This window comes from Electrona antarctica (genome assembly GCF_951216825.1).
Source record: "Electrona antarctica genome assembly, chromosome: 14".
Taxonomy (NCBI): Eukaryota; Metazoa; Chordata; class Actinopteri; order Myctophiformes; family Myctophidae; genus Electrona; species Electrona antarctica.
In genome coordinates, this window is record NC_136795.1 from 4,581,013 (window position 1) to 4,603,572 (window position 22,560).

Genomic DNA, 22,560 nt, shown 5'->3' on the forward strand with positions numbered 1-22,560 from the left:
TTCGTTGTATGACAGTCCTGCTGGCCGACAACAACCAATTAGTTTAAAATTACAGTGCAACAAAGTACAAATTAGGCATTACCTTCACTCACCTGTTGTTGGTTTTATCGGAGGAGATCTGGGTTGGGGTCTGGTATCCGACGGTGGCTGTAGCTGGACTTGTACCTGGATACAGTCGTTGCAAAGGTTGTCCCACTTGAAGCCAGGAGGACAATCCTTCCTTGCCATGGTGAAGGCAAGGCCAGTTTTGCTCTGTGCAACAAAAGAAAACTGCTGCAGGGTAACACTGCTGCACAAAAATACATGTAGTGAAAGCAACGGATACTATGAGAAAATTGAAATACAAGAGGAGAGAGAGAGAGAGAGAGAGAGAGAGAGAGAGAGAGAGAGAGAGAGAGAGAGAGAGAGAGAGAGAGAGAGAGAGAGAGAGAGAGAGAGAGAGAGAGAGAGAGAGAGAGAGAGAGAGAGAGAGAGAGAGAGAGAGAGAGAGAGAGAGAGAGAGAGACAGACAGACACACAAGGATGGGGGGTATATGACTTGTGAAGCCTAACAGACGTTTCACTTCCTCTAATTCATAGGAAAGGGTGAATTACAAAATGTGTCCCCTGGGTCAAGAGAGAGACAGAGACAGAAACAGAGAGAGCGATGGAGACGAAGATATAACTGTAGACACAGGTGGGGCATTGAAGGGTAGAATTCTAAACATTATACTGCCTCTCTTTTGGCATAACTAACTAATAACATTTAAATATGCCCGTTTGTATTGCTTTATTAGTATTATTAGTATCATAACATTATTCATATTAAATTAAGATATTAAAATGAGATTATATTATATCATACAAATTATTTGCACAGATACTGTCACTCGAAAACCACACATGTGAGTTAATTGGTTCTTCTTCTCATAGTTGAAGAAATACAAATGAGACTAGTTTAGTTTCCATCACGTCAGGCTATAATTAAAATGGCTCCGTGTCGAGACAGAGTGTGTGTTGCACAGCTGAACTATTGTAAAATAATCCAATCTGACAAATATATTGTGTCACAAGTGACAAACATAGTGGCTCTTGTACATTTCATAGTAAGGAGTTAGTCATGTAAGCAAAATAAGACATAAGAGGCAAGGGAGGTCACGGTAGAGTTAAACTTTATTTTTTTATAAACAATGTGCATAGGAAATTACGTTTTATAAAGTGCAGCATTGCGTGAAAACCGATACTACATAAAAAAGTACAAACTTCAAGTTCATTGATTTGCTCACACAAAGATAATACATTTACAATAGATTTTATCAACAGCCCTGAGTGTGACGTTGACATGATTGTCATTAAGCAAAAAAACACTCATATTCACAGGCATACATTATGATTATGTGGTCCTTTCCTAAACGCTATCATTGGCATCCAACCTGACATTCTACTGTCTATTTAATATAGATAAGTTCAATGATAATAATTTGTCACATTCAGAGCATGTCCCAATTATAACCTGACATTCTACTGTCTATTTAAGGACTAGTTACACTGGCAAACCAGGGAAATAATACCCGACAGGCAGGGTTGGAAACGGCAACTTGCTTCTGGGAGAGGATTCATTGTCTGACTCCAAGGCACAAATGATTGCATAGTATAAAGACTATCAAAGAGTCACTAAAGAATAATAAATACATCTCTATAGTGATTTAAAAATATTCTTTCTTAACAACCTGAGGCTATAATTCATCACCAATGGTACAGCAGTCTTCCAGCACGCAATGTTGTGTACCATCGGCAGCAAACATTCAAGCAAACATTAAAAAGTCTTTCATTTTGCTTTTGCGTTTTAGCAACCGGACAGGGAAAAAGAACAGATTGCACTTTGTTCTCCAGTCACACTCATAGTGCAATGATTTAAAAAGTATCGCTCTCATTTGCACGCACGCACGCACGCACGCACGCACGCACGCACGCACGCACGCACGCACGCACGCACCTCAGGGCTTGAAGAGGCGGGGCTGCATGCTGACGAAGGTGAAGTTGTAGTATGGTGGGAGGCCCTGGTGGGCAGTGCTGTTGAACTTGTCCCAAACAAATGGAGGGAGATTGCCTTGTGTTGTGGGGCCGTTTAACGCCTCGGCATGGAACCGCTCAGCCATGGAGTAATCTGTTACCTGGACAACACGGAAAAAATAGGGGAGTGAAATGCAGAAAATGGTCTGGCTGGCCAGGAATCAATCTGTTAGTGCAGTGGTGGGCAACTGGCGGCCCGGGGGCCACATGCGGCCCCCACCTTCACTTAATGTGGCCCTCAGGTTAATGTCAGAATACTGATATGTTGGTTTCAGCTGTTACAATTCCACAACATGCAAACATGACCCTATACTTACTAAATTTGTAGCTCATTGCTCAACACAAGTATAATTAAAGGCATTTGAAATTACATAAAAATGTTAATTTTCAGGATTCCAATTCAAAAATAGGAAAAAATAATTCAAGATTTAAATTCTGCGACGCGTTTTGTGCTTGTAGATCGGCTATTTTTGCTACGACAGTAATATATGGCCCTAGGGAGTGAGTGTGGAAATATAGTGGCCCTCTCCATCTTCAAAGTTGCCCACCCCTGTGTTAGTGCCTCATGTGTCATCATGCACCCTAACCGCTCAGCTATTGGGTCACCCGTAGCCTGGGCAGCATTCCTTTCCGGGTATATGAACCGGTCGGGAGCGGATGATATCGTTACGTCATGTTGTAGTCATTGTTTTGTAGTCATCAGGACGGAACCATCAATCTGGAACTTCCAATGACTACAAGATGACGTTAACGTTATCATCCGCTCCCGACCGGATCATGCGGCACTTTTGTAACACAGACCAGGCTTTCCTCCGAGGTGGAAAAGCCTGGTGACGCGAGGTTATGTCACCCCAGAGTAATCTAGTAAGAGAGTGGCGACACTAGCGTTGACTCCCATTGTAACAATGGAATGTGGAAGTGCTCATTCTATCTCAATGGGATAGTTCCAATGTTTGGAACTAGTATAGCCCATAGCGCCCCGCTTTGCGGCGAGATCAAAGCGTGACGCCACTCTTTTACGAGTAGATTACTCTGGGTCACCCGTAGACTCATTTTTCATCTGTGGTTTCAACCATAGAAGACGGGAAAGCACCATGGAAGACAGATAACATACAGTACAGCTAGACAGTGTTGATTTTGTCGACTAAAACTGTTCATTGACTACCTTTTTCCACTGATGAAAACTAAATGGAAACTAAATGAAACCTAAGCTATGATGACTCAAACTAAGACAAAATATACTGACAATTTCGTCAACAAATAAACCTGTTAGGAAGCGACTAGTGGACAAGAGATTCAGTTCAAGTCATTTTACAATTAGTTGCATGCTGAAAATAGACGATCTACAAGCCCGCAGCGTGACGCGTTGTGAGCTTGTAGATCGGCTATTTTCAGCAAGTGTAAAATCAGCCATTACGACAGCATCAAGGCCCGCCAAAACACAATTTAGTCGACTAAATCACCTGTAGATTTAGTCGACTAAAACCTTATGACATTTAGTCGACTAAAACTAGACTAAACACTAAAACATTCCGGGTGACTACAATGTGACTAAAAACTAAATGAAAACTATTCAAGAGACTACGACTAAAAACCAAAGTGTAATAGCAACCATACCTTAGTGTCATAGCAGCCTCCTGGAGAAGGTTTCGTGGCCCTCAGGTCGTTGCGGCAGCAGATGGACTTACAGGGATCACCTTTGGAGTATGGATCCTTTTTGTAATCTGGTAAAAAAAAAACAATTAAACGCCATTGGTCAAGTGGAGAAGACGACTTTCAGAAGGAGAGTACTAGACAAAACAATTAACCCACTTTGACCTGAGATCAGATTCTCACAACACGTCGTCATTACGACGGCATCAAGACCCACCAAAAATACGTTTTAGTCGACTGAATCAACTGAAGATTTAGTCGACTAAAATCTTATGATATTTTAGTCGACGAAAACTAGACTTAACACTAAAACATTCCGGGTGACCAAAATGTGACTGAAACTAAACGAAAACTATTGAAAATCAAAATTTGCTGCCAAAAACTACACTGCGACAAAGGAGCACTACACACACACCATTGAATCTCAAGATGTACTTGAGGGAGTCCAGGTCCTTGACCGCGGCCTGGTCACGGCGGAAGATCTTGGCTCTGGGGCAGAGGTCGTAAGAGAAGTCGTCACCAAACTTCTTCCACATCTCTCCATAGCCACTCAGCATGTAGATCTTGTGGTGAAAAGGGACGTTGTAGGATGGCCAGTAGCCTGGAAGACAAGAGGTGAAGAGCAAGAGAGAATGAGGGGAGAGATAAGATAAGATAAAACCTTAATCCATTTAGGCCCGACGTCGAATTTAAAAAAAATAAAGTCTTCTAAATCCTGACAGTTTTCTGAAATACCCATGTTTCTATATCAGTGGTGCTCAATAGTTCACTCCAAGGACCCCCAAAAATGATATGCAATTGCCTAATTGGCCACCGACCCCATCTGAAAATATGTTGTTCCAGGAACCCCTGATCAGAAGCAAAGATTTGAGTTAAAAACGTTCGCTCTGAAAGCATATACATTCAAAGATTCGCGCCACATTTTCAAGATTTTTATAAAATAGCAGATCTACAAGCTCATAGCGCGGCACTCGGTGCCACGCTATGAGCTTGTAGATCTGCTATTTTTCAATATCTAAAGTATAACATAATGTTGAACACCAAAAGGGGTTAATTGGCTTAATTGATCCCGTAGGGAAAACTCTCTGACCCCCAATTATTACCACTGGTTTGTTTTGATATCAATTTACTGTAATTGCATTACAACAGCCGGGACAACGCTCCACACATCCCAGACTCTTCTTCCTTCTGGCTCCAAAACTATGGCATGAACTTCCCATTGCAATCAGAACTGCGGACTCACTCCCAATCTTTCCAATCTTCCGCCGTAGTCTGAAAACTCTCCTCTTCAGACTCCATCCAGCCTCAACAACCTTACAGGCATATGCAAAGGCTAAACTTATGAAATTTAGATAGCATATTGTGTAGACATAGCACTCTATAGTGTATACTCATAGTTTCAATGTATAGATATTCTACTGTTAGGTTCTTAGCTTGCTTATGATTCTTGATGACTATTTCTATGTATTTGATGTATTACTATTAGGGGTGTTTTTTTTTTTTTTCTTTAAGATTTTTTTGGGGTTTTTTTTGCTTACAGTTACAGGAGTTTTCACTACATGGTGTTTGTGTTATGAAATATAAGCTTACCCTAATCACAGTAACCATCCATGTCTTCAGTCATTTTCAAGTTATTAGTTGTGAGTTACTATTTACTAATATGGATGCATGACTCCACAACATGATTAATAAAGCTAAACATGGCATTACTTGTGTAAAAACATAAAATCTAAAAAAAATGTCCAGTAAAGTTAGATCTGTGTCTAACTCTACCTCTGCGTAGCGTCTGTGTCTGGTCAGAGAACTCCACCAGTCCAGGGATCTGCTCCACCACTGTCAGGGCACCATCGTCGATGCTATGGCCCAGCTTCACCTTGCTGCGGTCCACCACCATGTACTGATTGTTGTAGGTACCTAGAACACAAAGATCACATATCATACATGTACTGATTGTTGTAGGTACCTAGAACACAAAGATCACATATCATACATGTACTGATTGTTGTATGTAGAACACAAAGGTCACATATCATACATGTACTGATTGTTGTAATGTACCTAGAACACAAAGATCACATATCATACATGTACTGATTGTTGTAGGTACCTAGAACACAAAGGTCACATATCATACATGTACTGATTGTTGTAATGTACCTAGAACACAAAGATCACATATCATACATGTACTGATTGTTGTAATGTACCTAGAACACAAAGATCACATATCATACATGTACTGATTGTTGTAATGTACCTAGAACACAAAGATCACATATCATACATGTACTGATTGTTGTATCTACCTAGAACACAAAGATCACATATCATACATGTACTGATTGTTGTAGGTACCTAGAACACAAAGGTCACATATCATACATGTACTGATTGTTGTATCTACCTAGAACACAAAGATCACATATCATACATGTACTGATTGTTGTAATGTACCTAGAACACAAAGATCACATATCATACATGTACTGATTGTTGTAATGTACCTAGAACACAAAGGTCACATATCATACATGTACTGATTGTTGTAATGTACCTAGAACACAAAGGTCACATATCATACATGTACTGATTGTTGTAATGTACCTAGAACACAAAGATCACATATCATACATGTACTGATTGTTGTAATGTACCTAGAACACAAAGGTCACATATCATACATGTACTGATTGTTGTAATGTACCTAGAAGTCACATATCATACATGTACTGATTGTTGTATCTACCTAGAACACAAAGATCACATATCATACATGTACTGATTGTTGTATGAACCTAGAACACAAAGATCACATATCATACATGTACTGATTGTTGTAATGTACCTAGAACACAAAGATCACATATCATACATGTACTGATTGTTGTAATGTACCTAGAACACAAAGGTCACATATCATACATGTACTGATTGTTGTAATGTACCTAGAAGTCACATATCATACATGTACTGATTGTTGTATCTACCTAGAACACAAAGATCACATATCATACATGTACTGATTGTTGTAATGTACCTAGAACACAAAGATCACATATCATACATGTACTGATTGTTGTAATGTACCTAGAACACAAAGGTCACATATCATACATGTACTGATTGTTGTAATGTACCTAGAAGTCACATATCATACATGTACTGATTGTTGTATCTACCTAGAACACAAAGGTCACATATCATACATGTACTGATTGTTGTAATGTACCTAGAACACAAAGATCACATATCATACATGTACCGATTGTTGTAATGTACCTAGAACACAAAGATCACATATCATACATGTACTGATTGTTGTAATGTACCTAGAACACAAAGATCACATATCATACATGTACTGATTGTTGTATGAACCTAGAACACAAAGATCACATATCATACATGTACTGATTGTTGTAATGTACCTAGAAGCAAAAATAGCTGATCTACAAGCTCAAAACGCGTCGCACGCCTCCATCAGGCGCCCCGTCTGGCCAGGAGGAGGCAGTTTAGAGACCAGGATTACTGCATGTTTTTTGTGAGGGTACCTACACTAGGGGACACGGGGAGAACATGCCCTTTCGCCAACCCCACCTCGGGTATGGGCACTGATGACGCGGAGGAGAGAACACGCCCCCAGCGCCCCCAGCGGGAATCGAACCCAGGACCTTCTAGCTGTGAGGCGACAGCTGTGTGCCACCGTGCCCCCCGATAGCCCTTTCTATGATATCACTACTAATTAAGCAGGACTGTTCCCTGATATCTAGGGCGCGTTCGGAAATACCGCACCGGAGCGCACTCACCTATTAGTTTGCATTGCGCAGTGCGCTATTTCCGAACGCGCACATATAAATAAAACTCGCAATTGAATGCATGCTTGCTGATGTAACCCAGGTACCAAACATGGTAATCTGTCAATCATGTGATCAGTATAGAAGTGATGTCACTTTCTAGCTTAACGTTCCACGACTCACCCGCCCAGGTGATGGCAATAATACTAATCACCGTAGTCTGGCGTGCAATACATGAAAACAACTTGAAAACTTCTGTCGGACGTTAAAGTTGATTGATTTGGATACAGTTTCTTCCTCTAACATTTCCTCTTATTTCTAGTTTATTGAAATAATGTCATGCACATTTTTCCAGTACATAGGCCTTGTTGACTATAGATTTAGAAGACGAAATGATCGATTCTTTATATAGAGAAATCATTTAACATACATCTCAATGGGTGAGGAGAATTGAGTGTGTGGGGCTTAGCGAAGGGTAAATCGTAAATGATCCAGTTATCAACATGTTCGTACACGGACAAATGTGTCCGTGGCAAAGACTTTGTCTTGTGCGTGGCAATTTCTTTTATTTTGTTTTACAAACCTTATAAAGCTTATTTTGATCATAACACCCACTAACTTACTGTCTCCAGGTTTTCTTCAGAATATGTATGACAATTATTTACTATGACATATTAGGAGTCCAACTAGTAGTCTAGTACTAGTGGTTCTCAAATGTTTTATTTGAGATTCTAAAAATGTCTGTTTGAAAATGACTGAAAAAGCTATGTTTCTATGTCAGTCGTTCTTCGATTTTTCAAAAATAGCAGATCTACAAGCTCGTAGCGCGCCACTCGGTGGCGCGCTATGAGCTTGTAGATCTGCTATTTTTCAATAGCTAAATTATAACATAATGTTTAAAACACCAAAAGGGGTTCCCGCACAAAAGGGGTTAACTCTGAGAGTGTTACGTGTCCATTTTGAACACTCTCAGAGTTACAGACCTGTCATGGTCATTCAGGGCTATCTATTCATGTGTTTCTGGTAATATCTTTGTCTGCTCATTTTGTATGTCTGTGGCAAAAAAATGCAACGTTGACAAAAGTCGTCCACCACACGCCAACATGGCGATGATGAGCCCTGGTTTCGTCTCAACTGCATTCACAACCTCTGCTCTATCTGCTCACCGGAGTTGTGCCTGGAGAAGGTCCTGGCCCACTCCTCCCCAGTATTCGCCAGGCTGTGAGCCAGTCTCACTCTCTGCCAGGACAGAAGGCTCTGGGGGACGATGAGGGTGTAGAGGGACGAGTTGAAGACACTGTTGGTGGTCTGGGTCATCATCAGACCACTTCCCAACAGATAGAAGTCATCCAGAGATTCCAGGAAACCTATAGGAGGGGGTTGGAGAGGGCAAGAGAGGAAGGGGTGGGGGAGTGACAGAGAGAGAGAGAGAGAGACAACAATGGGTACATAAAAGTTCAGACAGTCGATAAACCACTCTCTTTATTCAATGTTCACCAGTAAAATACATTCCAAAAGTAGAATACTACCCTGTCAACACTTAACAAAATAGCACAAACAACTTGTTAAGTGTTATTTTTAAAGAAAAGTCTCTTCTACCTGTAACAGCCTCCTTCCTTGCTTAAAAAAGAAAATACGGCTGATTTAGTCGACTAAAATGTATTTTGTCGGGCCTTGATGCTGTCGGAATGACTGATTTTACACTCGCTGAAAATAGCAGATCTACAAGCGCACAACGCGTCGCAGCGCGGCGCGTTGTGAGCTTCTAGATCTGCTATTTTCAGCATGCAACCAAGTGTAAAATGACTTATACTGGATCTGGATCTCTATAGTCCCTTCCTAACATTTTATTCTAGTTTTTATTTGTTGACGAAATTGTCAATATATTAGTCTTAGTTTTAGTCATAATAGCTTAGTTTTCATTTAGTTTCCATTTAGTTTCCGTCAGTGAAAAAAGTTAGTCGACAAAAAAAACAACACTGCCATACAGTGTATACTCCCAAAAAGGTCATGTTGCTGAAGGAGGTCTTTGACCTACCAGGGTAGCTGCTGAACGAGAGCTTCCCGGTGGCCGTGTGGGGCTCAGTGACATGGAAATCCCAGTGTTTGTAGATGCGCATGGTGGCCGCATAGGTGTACCAGCTGGAATGGGCAAACAGTAGGTTCTCGAAGCCTGGCAACATCTGGTGCAAAGGGAGGTTGACAGGGAAGCGTTAATCATAAAGGTTCCAAATGGAGTCTCGCATTGTCATGTCAACACTAGTGGTTATTGGAATCTGCGTCAATGTGCGCATTGAAATTATTATCTTGAAGACATATCACACGGTACTCCTCACTGAATCCAACAACTAGGGTCAGGGTTCAAAGGCCAAAGGATCACTAAAGCGTCAATGTTACATATTACATGTCAGCAAACATTCATTATTTAATGTTGCAAAAGGCACATGCTGTGCTATATAGAGGGTATGCATGCATAAAGTGAGTGGCAAGTCGAGTGGCAAAACGTTGTTTAATGCAATCAGATAGGCTTTTCTGTTTGGATGTAGGGCTGTAGGCTATGAGCTGTCAAGGCCAGAAAGTAGTTTTTTTGCCACTCAGTAGGCGTTCTTGCATAACTTCTGGGTATGATTATGATGTCCCGCGCATACCCTCTATTGAAGACCCACATTGAAAAAGGGTTAGAGCTCTGCATGTGAAGACTTTATTCAGTCATTAAACACACACTTAAACCTACCGTATTGTCCCGAATATAAGACGACTCTGATTATAAGACGACCCTCATTTTTCAAGACTCATTTGTGGAAAAAGAACATTGAATGTCAAATAGTCTAGTCCCTGATTATACGTAATACGACCCAGTCTTTTTTTGACTCCCTTACGGAGCTATGTGTGTGGGTGGCTGGCTGGGTGGGTGGGTGGGTATGAGCACGAAAACACCTACACACACAAACACACACGCACGTATTAACTGTATATATGATGCTTTCGGGTGTCAATACAGTACAGTGACAGTACAGTACAGTACAGTAGAGGGACCGCCACACGGTAACTCTGTCATTTCTCAACGGTTTCGGATGCAGGGCGGCTCGCCGGAACCGGGCCGGCACCCTGGGTGCGTTCCTTCCCCCCCCCCCCAGGGAACGCGGAGTTGCACCAATATTCAGACCAATAGGGTATATACTTAGTTGATCGGGGTCCCCCAGAGCTCTATACTTCGTCCGCTTTCTTCTCCTCGACACAAATCTCTTCGCCAAAAACAGCCGATGCGTTGCAAGCTGCAACGCATTGTGAGCTTGTAGATTTGCTTGCCAAATGTTTGCCCAAGGAATAGAATACTAGGGTTCATGACGTTTTATTTTCTGAGGTAAATAGGTACATACATTACAACATTGTGGAGAAGAGACACTTTGAGAGGAAAGCTGACCTTTATCAGTGCAGAGCAGTGTCCCATCCCTGGTAGTTTGAAGTCTCTGAGAGGAGGGTTGGAGCCGGGAACCAGAGCTGGGATCAGATCTAGGAGGTCTCCCACTGCATTGAGGACCTGGACGGAGAACATGGACAGGGGCTGTGGGGAAGGAAACCAGATAGAAAGCTGTTAGTTAGTTAGTTAGTTAGTTAGTTAGCACGTGGAAGATTTCTACTGGACAGAGCAGGAGAGAGTGGACACATTTTCTCTTGACCCTATTGGTCATGAGATTGGAAGCAGAAAGAGAACATTTTTAGATTTTATTGTTTTATTATCCCATTTAGGCCTGACGTCGAAATAAAAAAAAACGTTCGCTCTGAAAGAATATATATTCAAAGATTTCCAATCGGTGTATGAATGGGTGAATGTAATGCACAATCTATGTAAAGCGCCTTGGATAAAGGCGCTATATAAATGCACCATTTACTACCATTTACTATTTACTCCAATGAAGTTGGCCCATCTTCATACATAAACCATCTTTGCTTTAACCCATTCTGGACGGGAACCCATTTTGGTGTTTTAAGCATTATGTCATACTTTAGCTATTGAAAAATAGCAGATCTACAAGCTCATAGCGAGTGCCGCGCTATGAGCTTGTAGATCTGCTATTTTTGAAAATGTGTCGCAAATCTTTGAATATATATTCTCTACCCAGCGAACGTTTTTAACTCAAATCTTTTAATATATATTCTCTACCCAGCAAACGTTTTTAACTCAAATCTTTGCTTCTGGGGGGGGGGTCCCTTTAACAACATATTTTCAAATTGGGGCTGGCGGCCAATTACATATAGTTTTGGGGGTCCTTGACATGAAAATGTTTGAGAACATGAGGTTTTTCATAAAACTGTCAGGAATTTGAAGACATTTTATAGAATCGTCCTCAGGCCTAAATGGGTTTTAAAAGAATTGGACCGACCTTCTTCCCTTGTTTCTTGGCCCAGTGTGCAACTCCAGCCTGGAGCCCGTCCATCTGAGCCACTATGAAGCCAGTGTGCCGCCACAGAGGATCAGAACTCTTATTCAGTTTCACCTGTTCCCTCGTCCACATGTCCTGTTTCCTGAAAGCAAAACATAAATAAAATGTGAAGTGTCTTTGGTGATTTTTTTTTCTCTTCCTCTTTTCCAGTATACTTCCATGATTTGCACATCCAAATGCTACACAAGTGGAGTTTATTATGCTCAGAATATGTGATTGAAATGTTGAAACTCACGAGGAATAAAACAATGTAATGTTAAGCCTGTGGGTGTGGGTCACCGCCGGTGTTGCTGAGCAACAACACACTGAACTCATCATGACCATCTGAGTACTATACTGTAGGTATCAGCTGAGTAAAGCTGAAACTGAATTTCCCCTGTACAATTAACAAAGGTCCCCCTCCTCTAGTCCAGGGGTTCTCAACGTTTTTGGCCGGGGACCCCCGGAAATGCTTTGGCAACGTCTCGGGACCCCCGCCCCGCCCCCTCCCGACCCCCAATATAAATTGACTGCTACAATAACCTTAAACCATTTTGGGCGGGAACCCCTTTTGGTGTTTTAAGCATTGTTATAATTTAGCTATTGAAAAATAGCAGATCTACAAGCTCATAGCGCGCCACCGAGTGGCGCGCTACGAGCTTGTAGGTCTGCTATTTTTTTTTTTTAATAATTTGGGGACCCCCTAAAATATTTTGGCGACCCCCCGAGGGGTCGCGACCCACGGGTTGAGAACCCCTCCTCTAGTCAGCCCATGAGAATGCATCCAAGAAGCATCCCTGATAATGCAGTCACTCTTATTAGACAATATGCTTATTGTCAGGCCAAACTATCTACTCCAGTGAGTGAGCTTCACTGTTTGGCATCATGGTCTCATATGAGCTGACAAGCTAGAGTCTTACCAAATAATAAATTATATGAAACTAGAAGAAACAGTGAAATGTTTAGACTTTTATATGAAACCAGAAGAAACAGTGAAATGTTTATCAGGGGCGGGCCGGCGGGGTGATACAAACTCACTTCATGAAGCTCTGAACCGCGCTTAAGACCTCTGGGCTGCTGATCAGCTGCGGGTACATATTGGCATAGTGGTCGATCATCTGCCTGTTGGAGTGACAAATCTTAATTTGGTAATGCACACCAGAAGAGCAAAGCATAGCTTACTGTAGATTGTATACTATCAGTGTTGTTTGTCGACTAAAACTAAGACAAAAAATGTTCGTCGACTACCTTTTTCCACTGACGAAAACGAAATGGAAACTACATGAAAACGAAGCTATGATGACTAAAACTAAGACTAAATATACTGACGATTTTGTCAACAAATAAAAACTAGACTAGTGGACAAGAGATCCAGTATAAGTCATTTTACACTTGGTTGCATGTTGAAAATAGTAGATCTGCTATTTTCAGCAAGTGTAACAACAGTCATTACGGCGGCATCAAGGCCTGCCAAAAAACATTTTGTTCGACTAAATCAACTGTAGATTTAGTCGACTAAAATCTTATGATATTTAGTCGACTAAAACTAGACTAACACTAAAACATTCCAGGTGACTAAAATGTGACTAAAACTAAATGAAAACTATTCAAGAGACTATGACTAAAACTCAAATGTGCTGCCAAAAACAACACTGTATACTAGTAGTGGTTTATCTACTGCAGGATTTACATGTAATGCTTCATTGAGTACAACCGTATAATATTCAGGATACCTACTGGGCAGTGAGGAAGCCTTCAAGGTACCCAGCTAGGAAGAAAGTGACTTCATCTGGCTCGGGTGTCTCCCCATATCCTGCACGGATCTCTAAAACGCTCCAGCCAGAGCTGAAGAGGGTGTCATTGAGGTATCCGTATGCATCCCCCTCTGTCTCCATAACCCCCTCTTTCAGTAGGACAGTCTTGTGAGTGGGATCCCAATACACTGTGGCCGATGTCATTTCTGAAAATGATCAAGAACCATAATGAACATACACAGACACACGGTATAGGCTGGTCCACTACGGTATAGATGTACAGCCATAATAGGCTAACAAATGGGCATGATTTGGGGCATTTATCACCACAGGAATTAGGTCACTGGCACTGGGGTGGGGTAACCAGAAGATTGGGAACATGAGAAATCTGGGTTCAATTTTTTTCCCTTTTTCGGAACTTGACACTTTTTGGGGAAGAGACTGGGTACTTGAGGTGGACTTTGTTGTGTGATTGATTGGGCATGCTGATTAACAAGTTGTAGGACTCTTTATCCTCAATGTGATATAAATAGTACTTAACTAAACAAGTAAACATGTGCATAGTAACAGCTAGCCTCCCTGTTTTGTTACAACAAAAGGAGTCATCAAAATGTGTACAGTATGTGTTTACTGTTCATAGACCACTATACACCTCAAACTACTGCTAAACTGGGTCATTTACCAATAATCATAGAATGAATTGCCTGTGAATGTGTCCAAATGCGGTTCCCTACTCATTTTCAGTGACTCAAAAAACATTGATCAAACATAAATGCTTCTTTGTTTAGGCAAATTGCTGTAAAAAGATGTAGTCTTGAATGGTCAGCAAAATAAATCTTGTTGTAGCCATGTGGACTCAGTCAGTACTCAATAGCCAGCATTTTAGACCGCATTTTTACACAGTTTTACAAAGTCTGTCTACTGCAATAAAATAAGCATAATTATCATGTAAACGACTTAGCAAAGCATATTATAGGCTACAAAGTAACTATTCCTCCTGGTGCCCTCTATATTTTGGGTCCCACTATAGGCTATTCACGGTGATCAATCTGTTTTGGTGCCCAGATTTACCAAACTGCCCACTTGTTGCCCATTTGAGGTGCCCAGTTTTCCCAAATGGCCACAATGTTTTGGTGCCACACCTGTCCCCCAGTGCCCTCACCCCTTCACGAGTCACTGGAAAGTGAGTGGCAGTGTGCAGATGACGTGACATAAGTTACAAGTTTGCATGTAGTACTAGCCTGATATGTTGTTCTAATGTTGCAGGTCTGGTCGCAGTGCAAGGCAAACAAAAAAACTACACCATTGATTGGGAAATCATTCGGCATGGTTCGACAACACTGGTAAAGTTAGCTGGTATTATTAGCTAGTATAGCTGAATACGTTACGGATTACGCTAGCAACTTCAAATCTGGACTGTAATGATGTATTAATGGGGTTTACTTACTGTCAGTGTGAGCACTGGCGAAGACCACCGCCATATTTAATACAACAAAGATATTCAACCTCTTATTTAAAAACATATTTTGCTTGTAGTGGGAAAACAAATAAATTAAATGCTCGATCGTGGCGTACAAAGGAGCAATACTGTTCACTGTTGCGTTGAACAACGTGACCCGAACGAAGAGCTGAAAGACACGTCCCTAAAACATTGAGGAAGGTTTCCTGGTGGATACAATGCAGTACGAATCGGCTGGCTAGTCTCCCCTAATGAACAAAATCAGCGTCACGAGTTACTCTGACGTCAGGCAAAATGTAAACAAATCAGGTAATGTGTAAATATGGAAAGAAAGAAAAAAACGTACCACCCCAGATGGGACTCGAACCCACAATCCCTGGCTTAGGAGGCCAGTGCGTTATCCATTACGCCACTGGGGCACGTGGTCCGCAATGGCCATGGATTGATATTTGACTGTCATAGTAGCGCAGTGGTTTGCATTGTTTCCTCATATGGACAACGTACAAGCCAATGTCTCGGCAGCGCCACAGCCCAGCTTAATTGAATGATCTTAAATTCCTAAAACATAAACATTACAGAGACTTCAGTTGTCACTGCGCAATACTTTAAAACAGTTGCCATGTTGCACACATTCAGACTAAAATTGCTGATATTTGAGACGCCCTCGTTGAAAACAATGTATTTCAAACACTCGGGCTGCATGTAAACAGCGCTCGAGCGCTGTTTACATGACCACTCAATGGCGCAACTCTCCTTCAATGGTTCTAGGGGTCTCGGGTTCGAAGCCCGGCGCGGTGCATTCCAAGTTTGCTGGGTTTCCTCCATAGAGTAAGGACGGACCATGATCTTTGTAGGAGCCATCTAGTTTGATTTAACATATTTGTGACTAAATGGCGCCCCCACTGGTTGCCTTAGAAAATGGCACCATGGTTCCCTTTAATTAAGCCACAGGCCCACAGCTGTGGGTGGAAATGAAATGAAATGAAATGAAATCTATATTTACCCAGGGTATCTGGGCTAAGCTCAAGAACTTGTTTCCAGCCAGGCCCTGCTCATAGAACACATTTCATCGTAGTGGTTGATGCCTTGTTCAAGGGCATTTCAGCGGTGGTAATTTTAACGTGTCGGACGGCTGGTTCGAACTGGGAACCTTCCGGTATCTAGACCGCGCCGCTATCCGTTCGGCCACCGCTGCCACAAAGTAGTGGAAAGTAGCCAGTAGAGATGTGCGAGCACTGCGAGCTGCGAGCTGTTGAAATCGCTGCGCTGAGCGCAGTTTAAAGAAAGAAAGAAAAGTACTTTATTATTTGTTTATTGAACCCTGCGCCTGCTTTGAGACCCTTTGTTTAGTTTATGTCTGGAGCCCGTTCTTGTTTTGTTTTCCCCGTTTTTATTTTGAAACACTCACACAACACAAACTCCTCCATAATGTCAACCCTGTTGCAGTCAACATCAATCACCATCGACAACATGTGAGTAAACAACAAGACGCCCAAGTCCCAAAATGTGAGCACGTTGAACCCGTATATATCTCTGGTGTAACAAGAAAGGCATATTGGCCCTACAATCTTTATGAGGAGGCTTAATTCGTGTCACGTGTGTAACAGGATCACAGATAATAATGTAGCCTACCTGTCAAAATACCGGTACTAGCTTAATCATATGTCAACGAACAAAGTCCACAATGAATGACAACACCAGAAGGCGTCCAACAAACCGCGTGCAACCTAGATTCGGCTCAAACAAGGGGAACATTAATTTCGCTCCTGACCTATGCTACGCCACTAAAATGTGGAACGCCCTACCAACAGCCATTAAGAAATGTGAATCCCGGGCCTAGACTCCTTCATTCAAAATCGCTCTCAAAGAGCACTTCTGCAGTCCCCCTATTTGGAGTGGTAGACAGCTATGTGTGTGACTGTGTCCCTGGGTCTGTCCCTGGCCCTGGGTCCCTGTGTCCCTCCCTGCCATAGACTGTAAAAAAAAAAATAGCTCCCTGCACGAAAATAGTCTTATAGCGTTTGTGTCACTGTTGCACAGCCTAACACACAGACACACACAGGACAGGGAGGAGGGCTTACAGTACAGTACAGTACAGTAGCACCACTCACTTCAGACGGGTCTGATTTCTCCACACTGTACACATTTTCCCTTTTGTTTTCTTTCTTTAAATGTAGGCCTATATGATTTCCTTTTTTTCTTCTATTACATTATATATATATTACATTTTAAATCGTAAATTCTGAATCCCCTTTTTCCCCTCACTGTATATATTTTCCCTTTTTACCTCCATTATGATGAATTCCTGTTCTGTTCTTTGTCTATATAGAAGTGTCTATCTGTACGTCTCTAAATGTTTTGATGAATTGAACATGGTGGACCCTCTTGTAAACAAGTGTAATGCTTAATTGGGTCGTCCACTCACAGTTAACAGTCTTTTTATTGAGTTTGTGCTTGAAATGTACTGTAATTCTGCAAACTGTTAATAAATATTTCAATCAATCAATCAATCAAAATGTTCTGATGAATTGAAAATTGTATTTCAAAGTATGTAGAATGGGTATAGGCCTACATTTCAAAGGAAGGCACAATTAAGTCAATACAAAAAATGTCTACTTTGTGGACGAAACCATTCGTAGCAGTTTTTTGTTGTTAACAAGTCTTAGTGCTCTATTAAACATGGACATTTTAGAATAAGCTAAAATGTTGATATTTATGTGTTATTTTTGTATCGTTGCTTGTTTTCTGTATGGGGACTACGGATGGAAACTTGCTAAATCCAGTGTATTTACATGGCATTGTATGTGTGCATGGTGTTCATTTATATATGCTCTGCCCCTCCCAAATAAACGTACCGTAAACGTAATAAAACAAATTATGGACTGCATCCTTGCAGAATGAGAAATGAGAACACTGAAAACAATGAACAGTGATGTGCTTTTATATTGTTCTCCTCACTCTCACATTTAGTAATCTTGGCATACATTAAAGTTATCAAAGGTATCTATTCAGTGATGAACTTGAAGAGCATCTTTGCAGAAGTGTCTTGCCTTTTGTAATGGGTACCCTACTACCCTCTTTAAGCAGGCAATTGTTTCATGTGAGTAATGCAGGTATAACAAAAAGTTAAAAAATAGGTATTTAACTCATTCTCAGACTGTGATTAGTTTTTAAGAAGAATGATTTCCATGTGTGATGATAACTACAGTATCTGTATATGTTTGCAATAATAGCGCATTATGATTGTTTATGAAACATCCTCCAATATTACAAAAATGTGAATTTTAGTGTAAGTATGTCTAAAACATACAGTAGTGCTGGTATAATAAAATGGTGGTTTTGATAATGATGCTTGTAGTGGCTAATTTACACCAAGAACAATAAAAACAAAATAGCCACTAAGGGCACCAGGCAGCGAATCTTACACAGGGTAAGGGAATGAGGCCATTGTCCAGACAGGCAGCAACATTTTTGTTGGGGTTTTATTCAGCTTTCCAGTCGAGACATACAGCAAAAAGTTGGCATCATGTTTGCTAAGGCTCTCCCTGACCTGCTGGTAAAAAAACATATGCCCTCCTGGTGCTCACTGACTGACTGACTGACTGACTGACTCTGTTGTGTCCCCAGAATGCCCATAACCTTCAAAATAAAAGCATTAGCTGTAACTGTAAAAAAAAGTAATACATTTAGATCAGATCTGCATGCATTAGATACCACATTGGTAAATAAACTATAATTTCACTTTATCAATCATTATTATAATACAGAAATCACACAGTGGGCTTTAAACATGGTTCGAAGTAGTTATCTATCCTAGCAGATTTTGAAAGATTTGAGTCTGAAGTCTCCTTTGATGCTGACGTAGCTCATAACGTCCCTGATGTCACGGTTGCAGAACTGAACTTCCTCTCCACCAGGAAGCTCCACTATAAACGCGTCTCCAGTCATCTTCATGACAATCTAGAAGAAAGACAAACATGTTGATGCTAATTGTTAAGATACATACAGTATGGAGTACAACAAATTGAGCTCAGTATCCATGATTTGAATTAAGGATTATGATGTCACAAACATTGTGTATACTTTCAATTGAGCCTTTTGACTTACAGGCTTTCTGCTTACAGGAAGAAACCAAAATTACACAGGGAAGACATATTTGAATATTCCATTACACCTGGGGGTCTATTAGAGTAATGTTAACTCCATAGACGCATACAAAACATAAAAAGTACAAAAATCCATATTTAAACAAACAAAAATCTAGAAGGATAGGCCTAATATAACCACTTTAATTGTGAAAACATTATCTTCCATCACCATTCTGTGTAACCATAATATATTGTCTCACCTTCACTTCAGAGCCCCTCTGTAAAGGGTTGTGTTGCGTCTCCTCACTACCCCAGCAACCTTCCATCATTGAGTTGCACACGAGCATGGATTTGTCCTCGTCGTCGTGGAAACGAGGGTTAAAGTGCAGCGCCAGGTCCTCTGCATCAAAGCCCAGGTTAATGCTGAAACTGAATTAAAGGTGTCATTTATTATTATTATTATTAAGTTATTTGAAAAGAGGAATAGGTTGTGTTGAACATGAATCAATGATATATACATCAACAGTATAATGTACTTCATTGTTTTGAGTTTTTAATAACTCACAAATAGACTTCTGAATTTACACGTGGCTCATATTACCATTGCTGCTTCAAACCACAATCCTTTTTAGAAGAGTAACCTTTTCTAGGTAAATCATTTCTCAATGTATTTTATTTGCATATAGGCTTACCTGTCAGCACCAGGTAAAATCTGTCCCGTCACTTTCAGCTGATCTCCAGTGTTCAGGACCACATTCTTCAATTCAAGTTCCTGAAAAACACATACAGTAGGACATTGCAGTGTAAAGTTTCTTCAGTAATTAATATAATATCTGACAGACACCATGACACTGTGATCAATGCAGTAGCCTTTACATGCATGCAAACACGCACGCACGCGCACACCACACCACACCACACCACACCACACCACACCACACCACACCACACCACAATTTAGGCATTTAGCAGACGCTCTTAATCCAGATCGATTTACATTAAGCAATAACAAAAAGCATGGCATACATCACATATATAAAAAGTAGTTATCATGAATCATGTGTAAACTAAGAACGTAACAGTGGAGTATCTAGGTAAACTATACATACTATACTATATAATATATTATACATGTGTACTATAAAGTGCTATGACTACATAAAGTGCAATTCTAGAGCTGTCTACATAACAAGCTATAAGTCTGTTTAAAATACTATCTAAGTCTACATAATGTGCTATCTAAGGGGCACCACACCACACACACACACACACACTTACTTACAGGGAATACTATGTTTTTACCATAAATAATACGTTTTTACAATCGATTGAAATCAGTCTCTCTATGTGACAGAGTACATCAATGTAAAACAAATAAAAACCCTCAAGGCAGTCAAACATACCATGCTCATTTTGATTCTTGGGGAGGCTTGAGAATAATCCTGGAACAGAGATAGAAAATATGGTCTTTCGTCCACAAACACAATCCTCTCTCTCCAACACAACAGCAGTGATCTGAGGGATCTGTCAGTGGCTGGTAGAACAGTAGGCTTTTTATCTAAATCCAATGAGACAGGAAAGAAGCATGCAGCTAGGCCATGTGAGTGTTCATTGACTCAATCAGGACTAAATAATCATACAGTACATCAAGATAAAACATTATCTATTGAAATGTAACAAGCCACAATCAACCACTTGATTCACTCACCATTGCAGTTTCCTTCACAATGTTAACATTGATATAATTTGGTGGTGGTCTGCATTTCTGTAGTGATGAAGATTAAGATTGCTGCCTTGATCAATGAGTAAAGTAAACTACTGTATATGAACAATGCCGGTGTGCAATGTTAGCATAGTCACCTCACCTGAATGCCCTTTGAACTGCTACAACCGTTCGAAAAATCATGAAAAGGGGACTATGACTTAAAGGATAACTTTAGTTTTTTTCAACCAAGGTTCATGTTTTAGGATGTTATTAGAGAAACTAAATGATGAGTGTTATCTTTTTTTCATTTGCTGCTTTCTTTCGTTTTAGGGATTTTAGCTGTTTTTGACAGGGGGCGGGGGCATTCGAGCATGGGGCTAAATATGTATTTTTCTACAACATTTTATAGCGATTTCTTTTTTAATTATTTACTATAGTCCTAATAAACTCCAGGAAATTTCATCTGGCCACAAAAGATCACGAGATCTCCTGAATGTGTCAAACTGACATTGAGCCTATGACACACAGTGTGGCTTCCCCCCAGTAGGCTACCTTCACATTCAGTAGATCCTGTGATTCTTTTGTGGCCAGATGTAATTTCCTGGGGTTTATTAGGACTATAGTAAATAATAAAAAAAGAAATCGCCATAATATTTTGTAAAAAAATACATATTTAGCCCCATGCTCGAATGCTAAAACGAAAGAAAGCAGCAAATGAAAAAAACCAACTCATCTTTTACTTTCTCTAATAACGTCCTAAAACATGAACCTTGGTTGAAAAAAACTAAAGTTGTCCTTTAAAATGACATTCTTTCAGTCGATTATGCACAGCATAACTGGGGCCTCTTCCTACTTCCTTCACAGAGACAGGGTGCTGCTGCTGCACGTTGGCCCACTGGAAACACTCTGCTACACCAGTGGGTCTCAAAGTGTCCTTGAGTTGGTACACGTCAATTTGGTTCCATTTGTACGCTTTCAGAGTTTAAGGGGGTCCTTGAAATGAAAACAGTTTGAGAACTACTGTGCTACAATAAATATAACAGGGACCCCTCCGCGGGGACTATGGGGGACTATGGAGCCCAAGTTCTTTCCAAAATGTCTGCTGTGCTGTGCATGTATAATAGCCTTCAGTCATGGTAACACCTTGAATCTAATAAGATTAAAAACAAACAAATACAATGTTGTTGACAATATTGAGTACATGACAAATTTATTTACACAGACGTAATGGGAAATAGGTCAGGGATGAACTAAGTATAGGTTCTAAAATGAGATTTAGAAGAAAATTAGTGCTACTACTCCTTTGAATTATTTTATTTGAGTTGAAATGAACAATGTTGGTTATTTTGTTAATATATATTGTGATATGTTGTAGACTCACTGTATAATACTGTGGAAAAATACTTACCTAAAATACTGAACGTCTACACTTTTTTTTTAATTAATCTCACAGTATTTCTTATAGTAAATTGGTATTATTGTATTAATTCCTTGTTACTTTGCTTTAAATGTTTACCACTTTTTTATTATTACTTTTTATACTTTTTTTGCCTGATCCGACTGTTGACATTGAATTTAAATGTGTTCAATTGAAACAGTTTTGTTTTTGTATTGTGGTGTGTGTGTGTGTG

The 22,560-nt window shown here is 40.4% G+C and overlaps 1 protein-coding gene and 1 long non-coding RNA gene across 3 annotated transcripts in view; both read right to left on the reverse strand.

The window, feature by feature from the left end:
• Positions 1 to 1,134: 1,134 nt before the first annotated feature.
• plbd1a (phospholipase B domain containing 1a) lies at positions 1,135 to 15,370 on the reverse strand. 2 transcript variants are annotated; one of them, XR_013791630.1, is made up of 12 exons: positions 15,125 to 15,370; positions 13,661 to 13,883; positions 12,962 to 13,045; positions 11,885 to 12,026; positions 10,924 to 11,064; positions 9,538 to 9,682; positions 8,666 to 8,866; positions 5,479 to 5,619; positions 4,121 to 4,306; positions 3,670 to 3,776; positions 1,493 to 2,153; positions 1,135 to 1,412 (listed from the first exon to the last, which is right to left on the reverse strand). XR_013791630.1 is itself a non-coding variant. In XM_079521555.1 (11 exons), exons 1-11 carry the CDS (start codon positions 15,198 to 15,200, stop codon positions 1,977 to 1,979), a joined length of 1,623 nt encoding a protein of 540 aa, XP_079377681.1. In that variant the 5' UTR covers positions 15,201 to 15,370; the 3' UTR covers positions 1,135 to 1,976. The 2 variants fall into 2 exon arrangements, 1 of the variants encoding a protein (XP_079377681.1); XM_079521555.1 differs by having other exon boundaries at positions 1,135 to 2,153.
• Positions 1,135 to 22,560, reverse strand: part of LOC306937661 — a 37,633-nt gene continuing 16,207 nt past the window's right edge. The window contains exon 2 of the long non-coding RNA XR_013791632.1: positions 1,135 to 1,507. This is a non-coding gene — a long non-coding RNA (uncharacterized lncRNA). The remainder of the gene's footprint in view (positions 1,508 to 22,560) is intronic.